The sequence below is a fragment of the Marmota monax genome, unplaced genomic scaffold, assembly GCF_021218885.2.
Source record: "Marmota monax isolate L192 unplaced genomic scaffold, Marmota_monax_Labrador192_F-V1.1 WCK01_AAM20220418_F8-fsc00191, whole genome shotgun sequence".
NCBI lineage: Eukaryota > Metazoa > Chordata > Mammalia > Rodentia > Sciuridae > Marmota > Marmota monax.
Genome location: NW_026693537.1, coordinates 2,717,265 through 2,738,634, shown reverse-complemented (window position 1 = coordinate 2,738,634; position 21,370 = coordinate 2,717,265). Strand labels below are relative to the sequence as shown.

The 21,370-nt window shown below is 41.4% G+C and overlaps 1 protein-coding gene across 3 annotated transcripts in view; it reads left to right on the top strand.

The window, feature by feature from the left end:
- The window catches only part of Tfap2b (transcription factor AP-2 beta), a 28,624-nt gene extending 7,633 nt beyond the window's left edge, over positions 1-20,991 (top strand). Inside the window, exons 3-9 of one of the 3 annotated variants that reach the window (XM_046458585.2) lie at positions 2,031-2,091; positions 9,517-9,736; positions 11,638-11,756; positions 13,766-13,907; positions 16,626-16,885; positions 17,922-17,984; positions 19,193-20,991. In XM_046458585.2, coding sequence (XP_046314541.1) covers positions 2,031-2,091; positions 9,517-9,736; positions 11,638-11,756; positions 13,766-13,907; positions 16,626-16,885; positions 17,922-17,983 — 864 coding nt within the window. In that variant the 3' untranslated portion in view covers position 17,984; positions 19,193-20,991. Of the gene's footprint in view, positions 1-2,030; positions 2,092-9,516; positions 9,737-11,637; positions 11,757-13,765; positions 13,908-16,625 lie in introns of all 3 variants that reach the window. The other 2 variants (XM_046458586.2, XM_046458587.2) reach the window with 2 other exon arrangements.
- The last annotated feature ends 379 nt before the right edge of the window (positions 20,992-21,370 follow it).

Genomic DNA, 21,370 nt, shown 5'->3' with positions numbered 1-21,370 from the left:
AAATCGCTGTTTGGGTTCTGGGTATGCTACATTTCACCCATTGTGTGTGGGGAGGGTAGTGTTAAAAAAAAAACTCAAGAAAAATGGCTACAGAAAGACAGAAAAGGAGCAAGATGACACTTAGTTTTGGATTTGTTCAGTTGCCATGTACGCTCCTTCATCTTCACTTCTTTGCTCTCTACCCTTCAATCACCTCTACCACCCATGAATATAAACATAACACACACACACACACACACACACACACACACAAACACCCTTGTGTCTTAAAGCAACCCCTGGTATCACTTTTAACTAAAGAAGTCTAGTAATTACGAGTCTGAGTTGTTTTTCTGCGCTTCCGCATGCAGTCCTAATTAAATCTTTACGATCCTCCCTGTGACGATTAAGCGCCAGCATGCTGCGTGAATATCCTGTACAAAAACCCAGCAGGCGGCCGTAATTAGATAGAAAATCAGACAAGAGCCTTCTCATTAACTACCACAACTACCCCACGTCGCTGATGAGGCGTATATACATATTTACGTACTAACGTGAGGGTGAGGTGTGGGGCTCACAGGTCCAGGCCCGTGAAAGCGAGGGTCTGCTCACACACAGAACAGGCGAGCGTTTCTGTCGTGTGTGAATCCATGGATAGTGTAGACACTGTGCACATAGTAAGCGGGGAAACGGGTATGGATGCGAGTCAGAGTGGCCAGGTCGCCGGAAGAGCTATGAACAAGTTATGCGAATTTTTTTTTTTAACAGCATACTATTTCTTAAGTTGCACATGGCATGTTGCAACACGGAAAACAGTTCTTACAGAAAAATAACAATTTTCCTCACCTTTCTAAAAGCAGAAGGGTGACCATTAAAAATGAAAAGAAACAAATGACCCCCAATGATGAGATCATCCCATTTCCCAAGTGTTGCTTATTCGGGGTAGACAGTCTTTCTTATGGTGAATACACACCCTGTCTGGAGATGCAGGTGGGTGGGAGGTGCTGTGAAAAAAACAAAACAAACAAACAAACAAAAAACACCTCACTTCCAAGCCCTTTTCTTTATACTTCTCTATGAGTGGGTGACAAATTGGTCCAAACTTAGTTGAACATTTCAGAAAGATCAAGCATTTATTTTCACTGGTATTGGGTTTGGGAGGGAACCTACTTTTGGACACTGGGATGTACAGCCAGACTCAGTTGCTGTACATCCTGACAGTAAGAAACTTGCTCCAACAACTATTTTTCCTCAGAAGTGCTGCCAATCCTCAGAGTTGGAACTTTCCTTTTCTGGGATGGTACTGTGGCACAGAAGATGAATGCTCCTTGTGATTACCTAGGTGCTGACTGGGAGGACCCTGCACTTTATGTGTGTCTGTAGTTACTGTCTTCCTACCAGGTGTGCTACATGCTGAGAAGCAGCATCAGCAGAGTTGGGAGGGGGGAGTACATGGTGCAGGCTCCTCCAGGGATTGTCATTGTGCAGCAAGAATCTTACAGCTCACAGGAACATGTATAGACTGCCGTGGGTGTGCGGTCCTGGAGGCTTCCAAACATGTTCTTATGTGTTACTGTTTGCATTCCATTTCAAATTGCTCAGACTTTAATTAAAATCCCATAATGTAAACTATTATGTATTTGTAAAATACCTCGGGGTTAAGATGCACTGGGATAGAATGGAAAACAGAAATTGCTTTTAACTAATATTGGTGAAAATCTTTCAGCTGTTGCCAAATTTTCACACTTCCTAAGAGCAAATAATATAAAGGTTTACATGTCTATGTAATATCTATGTTTTATATAATAACCAATGTTGCATCCCAGATGTCTCTCATAGTCTCCTTTTTCCTTTTCTTCCATTGGAAGAATTTATAATTTGGTGAATTTCATTTCTATGTCGATTTGGAAGTAATAATGATAATAATAAAACCTCCCTTTGTGTATTAATATAAATGGAAATATAAAAATTCCAGTTTAGAGTGACATGATTTATGTGTGCAATTCTTTAATATCCAGTCAATTTGAATAGTGATGTTTTTATATTCACAGTCAGTTGAAGATGCCAATAACAGCGGCATGAATCTATTGGACCAGTCTGTCATTAAAAAAGGTATGGAATATTCCTCCCAAAAGTAAGCAAAGTTTTCCTATGCTTTAATGTCTTTATGATGAGCTTTCACTTTGGAGGAACTCAATATTTTATAAAATACAAATGTTTGTTCAGAATTATAGTACAATTTCAGGGAGTCTTCTTCCTTGAAATGTGGCCAGGAGGAGTGAAAACCACAGACACAAACCCCAATGAGAGAAACAGAGGGACATACAATTGCTATTTTTCTCATAATACATACAGTAGCCATTCTAGATTTATCTTAAATAATTGAACTATCATAGTTTGTGGAATTGGCTAGGAAACACTGGTTTCAAGAATATACTATAATTATTTCATTGATAACTGGAGTTTGCTGAGCTAAACTCTGCATCATTGAGGCAGCGTATTTTTTCCTTGTTTTTGTTTTGATTTTTTTTTTGTGGTAATTTTGTTCCCAGTTCTCTGTATTTTATTAGTTGTTTCTTCTTATTATTCTTAATTGTGCCAAATGTGTTGCTAAATATGCGCATCCTGAAAAGCTGAGACAGCCTATGCACATATCTAAATCTTCCTACATATGCACTCATGATTTAGTGTGACTGTGGAATCACCCCATACTGTTAAAGGGCATGTGATATTAACAAATGTTTGCAGTCTCTTGTACAGCTGTAAGCAAAATAATTAACTAATTAAACTAATTAAATGTAATTACAATAACTCATTTCAGGCGTATTGCAGCTGCTTAATTTTTTCCCCTCTTCTCTGACAGTCACTGAGAGAATGCTTGGCGATTAGTGTGGCTGCCGAAAGGCCTGAATGTCACTCACATGCCACAAATTTAGGAGCTTGAATGTGTAAACAGTGCAATCTTTAATTATCACAGGAACTGGTATTTGGAAACAGTTTTAACTACTGTAACCCTTTCTTATTGATGCTCCAGAAAGCCTGCCTTATGTTTCATGTTAACAGTCCCCAGTTTCAAGTCATTCATGATTTACTTGGAGTCATCTGACATTCACAGAAATAGTTAAAAGGAGAGATGCTCTAGAAAGTAATCAATCCATCCAGTCAAATTGGGAAAATAGAAGGAGTGCAGGATAAGGGGGAGGTATTCTATTTTCTTTTACAAAGGTAAGAACTATATAGCTCTGAGAGGTAGGCAAAGGAAGCAATATTTGACATGATGCCATTTGGCTTGGGAATGGATATCCTGAAGAATAGTAATGTGTTTTTTTTTTTTTTTTTTGGGGGGGGTAGTGGTGGCTATTTCAGTGTTGCTCCAAGCATCTCTTTTTTTGTTGTTTAGATAATATCATTTCAGTTTTTAATGCCAGCTTTTGGGTTCACTAAGGTATTCAGCATTGGTGCTTAGACTTGCAACTGTGCTGACAGCTCACTTTCACCATTTCCTCTTGGGTCCTCTCTTTTGGTTAATTGCTGGTTGATTGGGGTGGGTTGAAGGAGGGGTTTCTCCATTGCCTTTTTTTTTTTAATTTTCCATTTTGTTTTCTTTTATTTCCCCCTCCCTTTTCATGGAAAGTTAGAACCACTGAGCTCAGGGTTCTGTATCCTAGCAACATCATTTGGCTGGCAGTGGGACATGCCCAGCATATGACCAATCAGAAATGTTATTAATAATCAGGCCAATAAAAATATTTGAAACATAGCTTGCCTAACAAAATGAAGCTGAAAATATTCTAAAATGTATGATGCTTTGGTTGCACACTTGTATATGTTTTTTAGGGAAATGTGAATATTTATGTAGAAGATTATCTCCAAGAATAAGAAAAGAAAATATTGACTAAAGTTGCTGGTTATGTTTTTGGAAACACTGGAGTACTTTTTATATCCCCCAAAAGATTAAAAAAAAGGTACAACTTAAAACATTGAAGTAGCACCCATTTGTTTTAATTGATTCAGGGGGAATGTTATGAATGTGAATGTTAGGTCAATTCCATTATTTGATATTTGAGATATTTGCTTTATTACTTGAAGAAAATATCCTAATAACTTTTTATCTTTGAAGAGCCATAGGCAAAATAGGAATAAGTGGTTTGTTTATTTTTCTAACTCACCACGAGCCACTTAAAATAAACTTGTGGATTCATTAGCCCCTTCCCTGCCCTCTGGACTTCTAATATTGCCTACCCTCCTCCTCATACCCACCCAAGTAAGGGATGTCTCTACAAGATTAATTGTATAAAAAAAAAAGGTGAGGAAGTTTTCTGAACTGAATATTCTAAATTTCAACAACTGGCAGGGGACTTAGTTGCTTAATTTATTTTCTAATGGGCTTTTAGATTTAAAAAAAAATCTACCTCATTAATAAAAGGGCAGCAACTGGTCTGGGTTTGAGTGTTTCTGCCTGTTTATGAAGCCATAAGACTTGGGCATAAAGGATGTATTTCTCTATATTTATGTCTCTCTCATTCCAATTACGGCAAAGCACCTACTAAAATTTAAGCAGTCTTTTTTTTTTTAACCCATGTTGATATCACCCCGTAGATTATAGGCTCCCTCTCTTGTTATGTTTGCTATCTGGGCTTAGCTGACATTTCTGAAGTAATTTAGTTAAGAGGAAATGAGTTGTTCCCAGTAGAGAGAGCAAACGAGTGGAGTGAAGGTAGCCAGCGTGATAAATGGCTCTTTCATTTGAAGATCTCCAGAGCTCGTTTACGGCTAATTTTCTGTATTGGCCCCCTTTGAGCTATTAATGCAATCGGCAGGGACCGTGGCCCCTCTCCTCTTAGCTGCCCCATTAGAGCTCCCATTAAGCTGCCTAGTCTCAACTCCATGGCAGGAGTTGGGGGGGGGGGGTAGTAATGAAAGGTGCTTTTTAAACTCTCCTAATCTAAACCGGCAGAGGGTGGTTAATACGATTTGAAGGGGGCTGGTCAATGAGCAATCAATAAAGTAATAATGAGAAGGATTCGCTACATTAACAGTCTAAAAATCCAACGAGACATTAAAAAATCATTCTTAACTCTCAGTTCCATTAAGATTAGGAATGGGTGGGGTACCCAGCTAATATAAATGATCATTGCCACCATAATATAACTTAACTAAAAAAGACTTACCTACATTTTAAGAAAAAGTTTTGGTAGAGAAACAGATTTTTTTGACACCTTAGACAGCAGAAAATATGCTGGAGATTTCTTGGAAAGGCTAGTGTGGCTGGAGTCCAAGGTTCAAATGCTGTGACTGTGGGGCATTTTTATTGGTCTTAGGGATATCCTGTTTGGTTAGTTTCAGTTCAGCCTCCATTCTATCCCATTTTCCCCGTTAGTTCTGGCCCCTTCCCCACATAAACACTTTGATTCGTGTGGATTTTCTTAGGGAGGAGGGACAAGGGAAATTGCCAAATCTGAATTCCAATGGAGTTTTTAGAGATTATTCCTTCTTGCCTAGAAGGTAAAAATCACAAAAGTCTGTCAGAGTCCCTTAAAGATGTGAATTTCCCCTCAAAGAGGTTTGCATTTCCGGGGCTGACTTTGGATCCCTATAATAGCTATGTATCAAACAGAGACCCTGAGATACATTTCAGTCGCTCAGGGAGGAACAGAGTTCCTAGAATTTCAAAACTGAAAAGGTAAGACACTCTTGTGCTCTCCTCCAAGTGTGGAAACCCCACAAATACAGAGACAGAAAGAAGAAAAATTACTGTCTAAAGGTTCTACACATCAAGTAAGTGAAGAGACCCAACTCAGTTTTCAGCTTCATAGATTCTGTCCCAAAATGTTGCCAGCACTGGATATTTGTAGGTTTTTATATTACAGCTTTTTGGGGGGAGAATTCTTTCTTTTTCTTTCCATGATTTCAATGCTCATGTTTATACAAGTGCTATACATGTGGAGTAAAATTTAGTGCTCAGGTGATGGGTAGTGATGTAAATGTGAATAAAGGATTCTCTGCTGGCATGAAGTAATTATTTCACTTTTAGGGGCCATGATAAACCAATGCTAAGCCTCTTGGTTGCTTTCCAATGTAGTTTATATACCTAAGTCAGAGCCCTTTTCAAAGCAAATCAACCCTTCAATCTGTAAAATAGGTTAATTTCTTCTCTTCTTCCCACCAGTGGATCTTGAGAAACAAAGTTCTCAAAGCTATAATTTCATACTTGTTTTAAAACTTGAGATTAAGAGCTAACCTACTGACACTTTAGCTCTGTATAGTCCACTAATGAAGAATATTTCCTCTATAATCATTTTACTTTCCTCTATCTTAAAACTCTGTAGTCACTCTAAGGAAGCACTGAGCTGTTTTTAACCTTATTTTTTTTTTCTTCTTCCCAGCATAATGCAGAGGAAGAAGGAGGGGAATGACATTTGTGTGTGTAAAATCCAGAAGTTGGCCTTGCCATCCAACTGAGAACTGAAGAGGGAAAAACCCTACTTTTAATGTATGCACAGAAAATTGTAAACATGTAAAGAACCTAAAGCTTCATGCTGAGTTTTGCTATGCTCCATTTCCTTACCATTTCCTGCTGTCGCTTTAAACCTATCTCAGTCATCACTAGGTTCTGTGAGCAGGAACAGTTTGCTCATAATTACTAACAAATCAACCGGGCCCTGTTGCTCTCTGGGTTTATTGATAAGCTGGAGAAAAGCAGAAGAAAAAGAGCAAAAATAATAAAATACTGGGTTAATCAGCTGAGGTACACAGGTGTGAGAGTGGAGAAGAAAGTAGAAAATTGTGGAACTATGGACCTAGATGAAAATTGTGACAAGGAATGTATAGAATCTAGCCCAGAGGAGCAATAGTATGCCAGGATAGGAGAGAGGTTTAGAACCTGAGGATACAGAATAGAGTGTAGGAATATAATTTGTAAACTTAAATCAGAAAATGGAAATATAATCTAATCACATTTGCTCACATTTTAATTTGTGTGGAGGAGGGCAGGGAGAAGCTCCTCTAAGACTGCAGTATGGTGATAGAAACTGGCTGGATTAGGGGTATTTACCTGATAATATATATGCAGAGAGGTATAGCCCAAGGGAGGGAGTAATATACATTCCCCAAAGGAAACTGGTCTTGTCAGGTTAGTCAGGCAATTAACAATAGTGAAATTAGAGGGCAGGTTATAAAGTGTCTCTAAAGTCTTGGTTTTTCAAGAAATCTGTCATCTGGGGCTTCAAGAAGTAGGTACAGTTCCAGTGTTCAGGAGATATTTGGTTATCCAATGTAGAAGCAGAAATTGCACTGAGTGTTTTCAGTTTAGTGAAGATTTCTTTGTTGTTAAAATATCCTAAGTAATATTTAGTGATAAAAATGTTGCTGAATATCAAAGGTGAGCTTTTTATAAAATTTATTTTTAAAGTTCTCATCATGTTAAAACTACAAAGAATCATATATATTGGGGGGTCAATTTTTTCCAACTTTACCTTATGTTAATTCCCATAATTGCAATTTTTTCTAGTACCTTTAAATATGAATCCAAAATATAGGAATCAGCAATGCTATGAAAAATAAGATTAAAACAGATGTGGATATTGTGTAGAAGAATTAATGGCAGGGTGTTTCCAGCTCAAACATCCATCTATGTTAAACAACTTTAATTTCAGATTTTATTCAAATCTGATAAATACACTTTGACTTTTTGTTGCTTCACTCTCAACCAAGAAGCAGATTCACTAATGAGAACATATGGGAAATCACAAAGAAGAAAGTCCCCTTTGTAGTGTTTCCACTACTCCGTGACAGGGCAGAAGATGCACCCTGGTACCTAACATCATTCATCCATCTGGAACAAGGTTTTGGGCACTGTGGACAGACCAAGAGATCTTATATGTCTGCCAAGAAGTAGCAATTCAGAGCTTTCATCTACCCACCATAGGAAAACTCTTTTCCACAAGGTATTTGTAAAAGGCCAAATGCGATTCATAGTATATAACAGAAATGGGACCTGCCTATTTCTAGGAGTCTCTAAACAATCATGAAGGTCTGAATAGTGGAATCTGTGGTAGAAAGAATAAACTGTTACAAAAACACTGTCTTCATTAGTGTATTTCATACAAGGGAAGTTATACATTTTGTTTGATATATGGAGTTCTAGACTGTAGCTGGTATAAAAAATGTATATTTTTACCCTGTCAGGGTTACAGGGTGAGCTTTATCAAAAAGGTAGAGTGGAAACAACTTTTTTTTTTCATACTAGATGCATGTTTCAATACCTTCCCTAAACTAGTGAACCAAAACTATTATGAAGATTTGTATTGTATCTTCCATTGGGGCTTCACATCCCAATGGAAGAAGCTAAGGTGTAGGGCAGATCAGAAGACCCTTGCCCAGTGGCTCCTGGGGTTCCTAAAAGAAAATGGGCTGGGGTAGTGTAGAAGTCCAAGGGGCAAGACTTTCAAGCAACTGGGAGGTTGGCTATTCACTGCTCCTCATTCCCCACTTTCTAATCCCACTGAGCTCAGCCTCTTCCTGAAGTGCAGATGACAATGAAACACAATTAAACAGAAATACAGGCTGGAGAGGCTGAATGCACCAGCGTAGCAGTGGCAACCAGCTGTCAGCTCTTATTAACTTCTGCATAAAACATACCTTGAGTGCGGTTTGTTATCAATTACTTGCCGAAATGAAACAACTGGGGCAAGGCAAGACCGCTGCTCATATGAATTAGAGTGATTGGTTGATTGATCAGGGCACCTGTTGTAAATCATAAGTGCCTCAAACAATCACCAGCCAGTGCTTTAATTTGTAAACAAAATTCATGTCACTTTGGAATTGCTTTCAGTGGAGATGAGCATTTGGGTTCATTTCTAAATGAACCTGTGGCTGTTATTATATAGGAAAGAATGGGGCCCACTTTTGAGATGAGCAGCTCTTTGGGGCCTAACTTCTCAGCTCAGTGGAATTGCCTGTCTTTTCTCGGGGATAGCATCTGACAGGATCCATTCTCCTGATTCTACTTGGTTATGACCATTGATTTGGGACCTATAAGAGAGGAGGAAGGAGTTTCCATAAAGACCAGTGGTATTACCATTTTATATCATTGAATTGTCATAATAACCTTCAGCTTTAGCGCCAAATGAATTAGGCATTATTATTCTCAGGTGACAGATGAGGAAACAGAGAAGTTTAGTGAGGTGTCCACAGTCACACCACTAGCACTGGACAGAATAGGTTTTGCTTCGTTTCACACCAAATGCAAGCACTGAGATGAGTATTTTCCCTGATACACGTGGTAAGCGGGGCTATGGTAAGCGAGTCAGGTGTCTACACACTTGGGGGTAAGTTTACAAGGAGAGACGGCTTTTCTGTTTGTTCCTAGCACACTGAATGCACCGCAGCCCCACTGGAACAAACATTTCCTCCCCCAGAGTTTCACCTGTGTTCTCACGCAATGTGTTCTCATGCAATGACACATTCTATCAACCGGTCACCAGGATTGAAACCAGGTCACCTTTATGGCATTTTTTTTTTCTTCTTTCTTTCTAGTTCCGGTTCCTCCCAAATCTGTGACTTCTCTAATGATGAATAAAGATGGCTTCTTGGGAGGCATGTCTGTCAACACCGGCGAGGTGTTTTGCTCTGTCCCGGGTCGCTTGTCTCTCCTCAGTTCAACTTCAAAGTACAAAGTAACTGTGGGAGAAGTTCAGAGGCGGCTCTCCCCCCCTGAATGCCTCAATGCATCTCTCCTGGGCGGCGTCCTCAGAAGGTAAAAAAAAAAAAAAAAAAAAAAATACCAGTGTCTATTGGGGTGTGGGAGAGAAGGCTCATGTGAAACCGCGGGGCAGGCCAACGCGGTTGCCTAGCAACTGGGCGGTGGGAGTGTAGTCCCTGCGTGGAGCGTGCGGAGAGCTCTGGCCGCCACGTGCTCCTAGTTGCGCGCATTCACGCCGCCGCCCTCCCCACCACGCTGCCCCCACCTTCGGGGCGCACCGCGCACGCGCAGCGTCGCTCTCCCGCCAATTTTTCAGCCCTGGGAACCTTCCACTTTCCCTGCTGGAGCCTGGCTCCGCCCCCCCCCCCCCCTTCCTAGCCGCTAGGACCTCCAGGTTGCTCTCTATTAGGAGAATGACACCCCCCTCAACCTACACAAACACACTGATGTAAAATGGAAGTTTCATAAAGAAACTCTCTTCATACCTTCCCTATACTCTTAATATTTCTGTTTTGTTGTAAAATACAGTTAGCTACCAGCTACGTTTCGTTTCACAGCCCACTAATGCGTTGTGCTCCGCAGATTGAAAAAAAAAAAAAAAAAAAAACTCTTCTAGATTCTTGACTCCTTACTTTAATAACTCCACCGTCAATAATGACCACTTTAGACGTATTCATACTGTAACTTGGGCCATTTAGGGGCTTCCCAATATTCCAACCCACAAACTGAATCCTTCTTGTAGAAATAGAAGAGATAGATGGCTTAAAGATTTAAAGTCTTCCCTAAAGGGCTTGCTAGTACCTAAACTCTTTGGCACTGTCACCCACTTGAAAGTGACTTTGTATGACACAAAACTTTCGCTGTATTGGGGATTGACCCCAGGGGCACTTATCTGAGCTAGATCCCCACCCTTTTTTATTATTTTATTTTATTTATTTATTGAGACAGGAGCTTGCTAAATTGTTAAGGCCTCACTAAGGTGCTGAAACTGGCCTTTAATTTACCATTTTCCCGCTTCAGCCTCCTGAGTTGCTGGGATTACAGGCAAGGGCCACCAAGCCTGCTTAATGAGACAAAACCTTCTAAATGAGCCCATTTTAGGGGTTGACAGTTCCTTTCTTTTGTAAAGTGACTGTGTGAGTAGTACATCAAGGGGCAGTCCGTGGTGACTGGGGTTTTTCTTTTATTTTTGCCCAGTCTTTAGCACATACAAGCCTCAGGCGACATTAAGGAAGGCCAGTGTGAGACCCAAGAACTTTCTTATTTCTTGCTCTGGTTCGATTTTCAAAAATGAGTCCTTTGAGCTTCAGAGTGGGGAAGTTTTCATCACTCCCAAATGTGTGTATGAAACAGATGCTCAAAGAGATAATATAAAGTGCTTGTCATACAACCAAACTCTGAAAAGTGTTACTTTTTCTGTTGTTATAATGATCATCATCATTATTTACATCAGTCTTCCTCCTAAAACAACTTTGTTTTACTGAAACTTTTGACTCTTCCTCAGAGAGCTCACTGTGCCTTCGCCTTCCTGAACCACCTGACACTTCTCAGGAAGGTTGCTCTTGTTCCTGAACTGCTCTCCTCACTGACTGCTTGACAATAAATGAACCTGTGTGTGTGAGTGTGTGTGTGTGTGTGTGTGTGTGCGCGCGCGCGCATGCATGTGCAATTTTTACCTTCTCTGGACCCACAACCTACATCTTAATTATTCCCATCTGGTATCATTTTTTCCTCACAAGATAAAAAAGAGAGAAAAGGAGTCCTTTTTTATGCTCTGTATTGCAGAAATTAAGCAAACCTCAGCAAACTATCAGCAAATAACCAAAAGGAAGGGGGTGGGTGCTAACCTCAAGTTAAAACCTCTTCAAGCTTCACTGGGCTTTAGATTGCTAAGTCTAAACTTTGTTTCAGGAACACTCTGAGGTTAATCAGAATGTTAATTCTTGCAATTTCAGAGCCAAATCGAAAAATGGGGGGAGATCTTTGCGAGAAAGGCTAGAAAAAATCGGTTTGAATTTACCCGCGGGCAGGCGCAAAGCAGCAAATGTCACGTTACTCACCTCCCTGGTGGAAGGTAAGCAAGATGTGTGGCCATTTCAAGAAGTGACTGAGCTTAACTGTCGACTGGAGGTTGACATTTTACATGTTTCATGATTAACTGGAAATCATTGCGATCGTTGTGCCCTTATGAGTTGGATGTCAAGCGGCTGCTTGAGAGAAGTTCAAAGGTCCTTTTACTTAGAGGGCACCAGCAGTTGCACAGAGGCCAAGGGACATATATAAAGGTCCCTGTGCTCTTAAGAGTGATCAGGTCCAGCCTCCAAGACACCGCAGGAATCTCCTCGGTTGCCACAGGTGTCTGAAACACCTTCTGTATGAACTCTTGCAAGAGTAACTCTGAATGCAGCAATCCATAGCCCCTCTTCTTTCCAGATATACCTCTATATTGTCACTGCTAGAAAACACATTGCATACATGATCCCTAATGGTTATTTGAAACTTCATGTCACTCCCAAGACTCCATCTCTTGCTTACCACCTGGGACTTATTGAAATATTGATAGCTTAATAAAGCCAATGATGCCCAAGATAAAATTAGGAAGGGGCATTGAGAAAACACAGAGGAGAGTCAGCGTGATGTGATCTTCCATGTAGATTTGTTAATTGAGAAGTAAACAGCCACAAGTGTAAAAGACAACTCTAATTTGCTCATAGGTTTACTTTGGGGATGATATTTATGGTATGTGATAAATATGATCATCTATATAGTCTAGAACAAGAATATCTGCATTTGAATTTATGAGGTGGAAAACAGGAAATATAGCCAGATGATCTTAACAGAGGAAGAAGTAGACTTTTCTCTAGAATCCAGCTTTTTGGTCATTTTTTTCCTCCATTTTTTTATTGATAAAATCTTATGACACTCCTGTAGTGAGTTGATTTTTGGAGGAGGGAATCTTAGAATATTTAAACAGCAGCCATAAAGTCATCAAGGCTGTAGGCCTTGCACTTTGCCATCTTTAAGGCAAAGTAGCTTGGCCCAGACTAACCCTCCAGAGGCAGTAGTCACCAAATTTCCAAGCCACACTTATTAGCAGTTGACTCTTAGCCTGGGGGTTTCACATTTTGCCCTTCAGGGAATTGCTAGTATCACTATCTTCATTTTGAAAAACAGTCAAATACCCTTTGCCCAAGACAGAGATTTTCAAGAAGGGAGGAAACTGGAAATCCCACTGAAATTTCAGTACTTGGTTGGCAGTTTTCAGTTTGAATCCTGGTAAGCACCATGCCTGAAGTCCTTTGTTGTTATTATGATAATGATGATTAAAAGTAAGTCGTGCTCCTTAAAAATAATGTAGCTGTGGGATCATGTTTGTGATCTTTCCTGCTTGAACCCCTAAGGCTATGCTTTAAAGGGTAATAATGCCTTATTCAAAAGGGACTTTCTTATAAGCTCTGGAATACTTTAGATGTCCTGGTTTTCTCTATTTGCATCCGTGTGCAATAGAAAGTCTTTAAGCGGGAATATATGATGACAGAAACCTCTGAAGGCAAGAAACCTGAAGGCTATATTCTTTAATATTTGCGAACATTTACACACATGGATTTGTTTATACATATTAGTTTTTAATAAGGAATTTTCCTAATACAATTATAGGAGATGGTGGTAACTTAAATTTTATTTAAAGTAGGTGTGACTGATGCTTTAGAAAGAAGGCAGGGGAGGGGGATCTGGCTTGTATATCCAACCAATTGTCTATAGATTGAGTTGGAAGGTGGCTCTTGAATTTATTGACACACCTTTCTCTTAAGACTAAATGAGTAGGAGACTCCATAGCTATTCAGAGAATGTCTACCTAGGATTTGGCTCAGGAAAAGCAGGAAAGATTGCCAAGTGTAAAGTTTGTACTCTCAACTTTCATTACTACTGGAGAATCCTCTTTGCTTTGGGCATCTGTCTCTTGATTGCCTTTGCTCCTAACACCTGGCCTCTACTGGCCATACTAACAGTTGACTAGGGTGTGGCTTCTGCCCATGAGATGTTTAGGAACTGGCTGCTGATTCTCTGCTACTATCATTTCAGGAGAAGCTGTTCATTTAGCTCGGGATTTTGGGTACATTTGCGAAACAGAGTTTCCTGCTAAAGCTGTCTCTGAGTATTTGAATCGGCAGCACACGGACCCCAGTGACCTGCACTCCCGAAAGAACATGCTGCTGGCCACCAAGTGAGTGTCCCAAACGCTTTCCAGAGTTGATGAGCTATCTCTCCTCAGTCCTCTTCTTTATATCCAAGTCCGGCTTTTAACAGTTCTCTTCTACAAGCCTGGGGATGTCAGGCAGACCTTTCTCAGCTGGGTCTTTTTTCGGTTCTTCCCTGAATCCCTGGGTGCATACTTCTCCCTGGGTTTCATGTCTATCTCCCTGTCATACCCGTACAGCCGTGTGTGCTTGCTCAGGGTGTCTGTGTGTCACCCAAGTGTAACCATCTCTACCCACAGCTCTAATTACTACGTTCCCAACGTTGCTGTTTGTCATCTTCCAGACTTGTAAAATTTACTACAACTCCAGAGGGGAAAATAGTAAATCTCTGGCTAAATTTAGGTCTAGAGCTCATTTGAACTTTTACAGTGGGTTTTCTATTTATTTGATTTACTCCTGTCTTTGGCTTCGGTGTCATATTGTCGGTGTTTTATGGCCAGCTCAGGCCTGCAGTGGGCGGCGCTGCGTGCGCCCGCACGTTTCTCTAGCAGGCGCGGCCTAAACAGCGGTGCTCATTTATTTAGTGCTCGAGGACGCGGTTTGTTCCGTTGACAGCGTAATTTAAAGAAATATATGGAAGGCTGAAAAATCATTTGCTCAAATTTGTCCAGATGTTTTTGAGACGTGATTGGAATTTGATTGCCCCTTTCCGCAGGGTCAAAAAATATTAATGTCCCAGAACTTTAATTGCTTACAGACCCTGGTTTGGGGCTTTGAAGATTTAAAATGTTTGACTTTAAGCATTTGTTCTTCCCAGTACAGAATTTCCTTTTTGGCACTTTGGTAATGAGTACAAACTTAAGGAAAGACTTTAACCATCTCTCCCAATGATCAAAACTTGGCACCCACCCTCTTCTTATAAGGTTTTTCTCTGATGTACCAACTAACAATGTATAGATATTTGTCAGTAGATTGCCCTGCTACCCCTTGCCTGGTGTCTGGTTGTGTGTGTGTGTTTGGAGGGGGGGGGGAGTTGTTCTTGATTTTTTTTTTTTTTAAGGAAGGGCACTTTTAGGGGAAAATAAAACTCAAACCAAAATACGCAAGTCAGATAATGGGATTCCACAAAAGACTCTATTTCCCTAAGGGATGTTTGTGACTCTTCCTCTCTTGAAACCTTGTGGCTTTCTTAGGCCTAGGGTGCTTTTTAACCTGGGGCATCATGGACTCACCTAGGGATCTTTTCCAAGCTATGTATGCATGGACCTATTTCCAATCCCCCACTTCCCCGAAATTGGAATCACTGGATGGGGACTAGGAGCCTGTAGTTGAACCCCACACGTGATTCCAAGGAATCTCTGGCTTAAGAACTGCTCCACTCAGGAGGGAGGAGTTACCTATTTCTTCCTAGTTATAAGGAGTTATGGATACATTTCCCATGTAGGCATCAGAGGGTGTTCTCTGTCCACCGCCTAAAACGGGTGTTTTAGCTACTTCCAGTGGATGAGAGAGGAGGTCTTCTTCATTTGGTTAGCTACTACACCTGCAAAAGTGACAACACCCTGGGAAAATGATACCTCAGGATCCTTCAAACCCAATAACCTGCCCTGTTTACCTACTGTCTAGGTCAGGTGTATCTCTCAGGTCATCCTAGTGGGGGTCTAGGAGTAGATTTGCTGTAGATTTGTTTCTTTTGAGACCCCCACAGACCCATAGGCTGGGTGGAGGCAAGTTGCCAAGAGAAGTCAAGCAATCTGTGAAAGGCTGTGGCCTGTGGGATGCTGTGCTTCTGCCTGCCAGCAGAGCCAAGCCATTTGACTTCAGGGCTAATACCCTCCCTTCCACCTCCTATATTAAAAATTTCTCAAATAAGCTCAATCTATAGTTAGGCACACAGGATTTCTAAGACTAGGAGACTTCTCAAAATTGTAGGTGCCTTAAGGAAATAAAAACCTTCAACAAATAAAAATCTATTCTCCCTAGTGTCTTAGTCTACCTTTAGGTTTTATTTAAACTATGTGTGAATCCTTTTATATTGACAACAATCCTGTTATACAAAGATTTTTAGTAGCCCACACTTGCAGAAAAGAAAAGGGAACAAACAATTTTTAAAAAGAGGGAAGAAAATATTCTGCTCCTTAAATACTGCAGGTAAACAAGTTTGTGCTTTGAATGAAATCAGCATTCTCTCCTAGAATAAACAGTTTCTTGCCCTGGGCCATGCAAGGCTCTAGCAATCTGCTTCAGTGCCAGGGACAGGCTTGTGGCCAGGGGCCTAAATCTTTCAGGGCTTTTTGTGCCTGATCACCAAGAGGTTGGAGAGGCAGGAGAGAGGAGGGGAAAATGGCTTTAAAGAAATACCAGGTAAGAGCTCAAAAGTATTGAATATTCAAAATCCAAAGCTAAAGCGCACAGAATTTCCCACAGCAGAATCTGTGTGGTCCTGGAGTGGAGAAAGATTGAAAAAGAGTGTGTGTGGCGGGGGGGGGGGGGGGGGGGGGGGGGGGGGGGTAGGCAAAGCTTGGTAGTGGAAGGGGTGCATTACCTCCTCACCCCCTCTTTCCTTCCAGTCCCAGCTGCTCAACAAGGGAGTGCACTGGGAAAGGAAACAGAGCGGAATGGCACACATTAGCCTCGCTCCTCGGTGACCGGACGCCTCTGGGCTTGTGTGAGCGTCTCCTTTCTAATGCCAATGACAACGACACTGAGGGTGATTTTCTGTTCCTCCCCCCACCCCTCTGCAGGCAACTTTGTAAAGAATTTACGGATCTGCTGGCACAAGACCGGACACCGATAGGGAACAGCCGGCCCAGTCCCATCCTGGAACCGGGCATCCAGAGCTGCCTCACACACTTCAGCCTCATCACGCACGGTTTCGGCGCCCCGGCCATTTGCGCGGCGCTCACGGCCCTCCAGAACTATCTCACCGAGGCTCTCAAAGGCATGGACAAGATGTTCTTGAACAACACCACAACTAACAGGCACACGTCTGGGGAAGGCCCAGGTAGTAAAACTGGCGACAAGGAGGAGAAACACAGGAAATGAAAAAAAAAAAAATTAAAAAAGAAGGAAAAAATGTTTTAAATACAAAAGGAAAACAAAAAAAAATTAATTTTAGCTTTAAAATATTGGATTGGCTTTGGAAGAATTATATTAGGTAGAATACACATACAATCAAAATTTAAAAAAAAGAAAGCTAAATAACTTAAAAAAAAAAAAAAACTGAGGCGTACAACGGAGCAACAATATCGGTTCTCAGTGTCAATTTCAAGATATACACTTGGAGACAACCGTCCGGATTTTCCACTTCGGTTCTTTCGAGCTTAGTAATACTGATAATAAAACTATGATTTTACACCCCCTCCCTTTGGAAAATAAACATAAGACTAAACACGAGAAACGCTAACTTATTGGAAGAAAATCGGAGAAACGTTGGTGTCAGAGCTTTGAGAGCTGGTTGACTGAGACGCACGAACTTTTTAATTTTTTTTTTTTTTTTAAGGAAACTTGCAGTCCCCGCCCTCCATCTCACCTGATCCCTCTCCCAGCCACCCTTTTCTACGTTGCCCTCCCTTCCTCACACTGTTACGGGAATTTTCTGGGATGGAAATGAGTGCGATTAACCCTTTTGCGTTGTTTCAGTCCCTTTAATACCCCAGCCCCACCCAGCGTTCTTAACTCCTGGGTGCCCAACTCCCTGTCGGTTTGCATAACTAGGGAGGGCATGGGCGGGCGGGGCAGGCAGCCTGCCCAGATGCAGGTGGAGGCTGCAGCTTTTGGTGCCGGCCGGCAGAGTAGATTTTCCGCGCCTGAGGAAAATCCGGACCAAAAAGTTGATTCAGACTCATCATCAGTTCCTTTCAGAAATGTTACTAGTTCCCAGCCTTGCCAGCATCTGCATACAGAGAATCTTGCATTTGTTATAATATTTGTGTCATCTACCAATTTTAAGAACTATAGTAAAAAATATGAATACGTTGATTAGTATGTAATTCCTTCGGAGGGGTATGTACCATTTCATTCTCTTCTGTTTTCCAAAGCTTTGCCCGCATGGTTTATGAGCTTCTTCAAAGAGGACTTGGGCTTCCTACACAATCTATAAGGTACTGAGAAAAAAAAAAAAATCCGATCCCTTTTTAATCAAAGCCTGTATGTCAGAATTCTGCACTTCTTTAAAGAAGCTCAAAGGGAATACTTTAGAAAGTGGCCAATATGATGGAAGCAGCTTTGAATCTACTTGTTAACATACCTCAACACTAGAATTCCTGCGCGGGGAGGGAGGTGCAAAACGAATTTTAAGGGAAAAGAGTAAGGGTTCTTGCAAAACCTTATATTCTAACAGTATTGACCTCACTTAAAATGGATTCGATCTCCCTGGGCTCTTTGGTGATTGCTGTTTTAGTGGGGGAAAAGAAATAGCTTTGCACGCAGAGGTGAGAAAGAGGGTGGTATAAGCTCCCATGTTACTGCAACAATTGCTTTCTTACAAGATGCTTTATGAATGAGGCATTTTCCCTCCCAGACGTGCACTTGTTTTGGCATATGATGATAAAATAATGCAGAATGAAAGGAGATGTATTTCAGCTTCGAATTTTACCGTCTGGATACACTGTGAATATTCCCAGTGGATAAAGTTTCATGCATTTAATGTTTCTCAATTCTAGCAGCCCAGCTCCTCTCTCCAGCTCTATCGTAGTATTATCATGAAATAAAATCTGGAATCCATTGTTGCATCTTCCTAAAAGCAGTGAAAAATCCCCTGGGGATAGTAGTGGATGAGATAGGTCTCTAAATTTAGTGAAGGTACAAGCTCCTCTTTTAAACAAAGTAGTTAGGACCTTTGCAACAGCCCTGGAAGATAAAGATCCAGATGTTATTCCAAGGGACTTACAGATAGGATCCATTCAAATCTCTTGGACTCTCAGTTTTGCAACTCTCTACCCTGCTTTGGGGCCAGTGGGAAGGGTTGGGATCTTAGGAACCTGCGGAGAGCTTAGTTCAGAGTGCGGTGGAGATTTAGGGAGCTGGTTTCAGGTCTCCAGGAGGGCCCTAGCAACGGGTAAGAACACACCCCAGCTCCTACCCCTTGCTCCATTTCGGGCCTGTGGGTCTGCAGTGCCCAGTCCTAGACTGAGCTGAAAGGAGCACAAAGGCCGGGAACAAGACCTTATGGAAAGTCTAGACACTCATCTTTGCTCTGTTCAGAAGCCCGTGCCTTTGACTGAGAGCCTGGACACTTGCATTAGATGTGTTCTGATTGCACAAGGCCGGGAGAAATCACACTGAAAACCATCGTCTCCTTTCCTTGCAGGGCAACGCGCCCCACGCGTGTGACGTTCGAGAGACGCGATGGATGCGCCTTGCTCTTACTGTGCAGGTCCTGAGAGCATGTGGGCCACTCGCGCCCAGTCGTTTTGAGGACATAGAAATCAGCCGCTGCAGGGGCCGCCGGCAGCAACGGGCCCATCTCGCTCTCGGTCTCACCCTAAGGGCTAAGGAGACCGAGAAAGCCCCGTTCTCCAGTAGGTAAAGAGGCGGCGCCCCGCGGCCTGCAGGGGGGGGGTGGGGGCCCGGCGCTGCATAAGCCCTTTGCTACCAGCAGCCACCCTGGGCGCCCACACCCAGAGGGAAGTGGCTTAGAAATGTCCAGGGAATGGAAGCTTCCCTCTCTTCTCCTCTGCCAGGAAGGAAACTCTCCCCACCTCGTGCTCCTAAAGGGGGCGGGGGTTGGAATGAGCCCACTACCCCCTCTCCTTCCCTCACTTCTTTCATGTAGGACCCCAGCCCCCATGCTTTCGTTAGGCAGGCCTGCTACGTTTATCTGATAATTGAGTTATTAAAAGATTTGGTTTCCTTGGGCTTATAAATCAATAAACAGTAGGATTAACGCAAGAGTTTGCCTTTTAAGTCAAGGAAAACGTTTAAGGCAAGACCCTTTGAGCTTTGTTTTTTAAAAAAACAGGTGAGTTGCAGCTCTCTGCCCCACCCCAGCACTCACATTTTAGCTCTGCCCGCATGCCCCCTTCTAAATGCTTGGTCCCAAATCAAAATAGGTCAAGATAGAAAGGAGTCAGGATGTGTCAGCGGAGCTCTCTCACTTCCATTCTGCAAGTTCTTTTAGAGGTTCTAAACATCTCCAGATCATTGTCTGCCCAATCCTACCTCCTTCCTATATGTAGTTGGTCTCTGGGGGGCAAGGAAAAGACTGTTCTGGGTAAGGATTTAATCATGAAAGGTCTCCTTTTTAACTTCTACCCCTAAATGGGAAGTAAATCTGTCTCCTCCTCTCCCCACCCCCGAATTAACTTGCCTTTTCTTTCCTTCTTTCTGGCCTCCACATCCTTAGCTTTCTCCACCCCCACATAAAGAACCGAAGAGGCTTTCAAAGGCCTGATTTGTTTTCTTTGGCCAAGGAAAGCACTTTCTCTCAAGCAATTATATCATATCCTATGAAAACTTGGGTAGAATGGAAAACCCGAAACCCTGAACTCATCAACATACTGTTCTACTGGTACAACTGCGTTCCTAGTTAGAGTGTTTATAGAAAATTTGTCATCACATCTGATACCCTGTACGTGTAATACATTATGTGGAAAGGAAATAATAATCTTAAACCATCTGATGTTGCCTCAAGAGCCCAGTGTTCCCCCTCCTTTGCTGATGTATATTAAATTATTGGCATAGAGAAATACTGAAATTTTTTTTTTAAACGGAGTGAATACTATCCTTTAAATGCCCAAATCAACTCCTCTTTTGAGTTGGTCTTAATTGGCTATCACTGTTTTTTGCCACACAATCAAGAAATATCAATCTATTGACTCTTCATGAGAAGAGCTCTGGAGGGTATCCATGTTAAGTTTGTATATATTTATTTATGCTTAATTTAATGGGAATGTGTAAATATGGCGAGCAAGTAGTTTGGGATTATTTATCTGTGAATCTATACCTCTGTGAATGGGTGGTTAAAAAAAAAAAACCGCTTGATCCTAGGTAGAATCTTATCTGACTTTTTCTGTTCTTTATAGACAAGCTGTTATGGTACTGGGTAGAAATTGATTTATTGTCCAGTGTTGACCTGATTTACATAAATAAAAAGATTGTTGTGTTTTTGTTGTGTTCTCATCTTCAGTTTCTTAAATATGGATATTGTTTAATTCTACAGACTGAAAAGACATATAAAGAAGTTTCTTTTTGCTCCCCCCTTAATGAAGCACATACAGCATTTTTGCTATAACAGAAATACAATAAATAAATTTTGCTAATCAGGAAAACAAACACTTTTGTTTTCACTAGGTGTTTTTTATTTTTTAAAATTCCAAATTGATACTTCTCTCTCATTATCAACCAGATTTGTAATAAAAGCTCACGTTAACTGCATCTTTTGGTTTGTTTTGCCCTCTGATAAATGAAAAGTCAAATTTACTTCCCAGGTAACTGAAGAATTCTGGGTTTAAGTTAAAGATGACCTGCCTTCTTCCCCTGGTAGTGG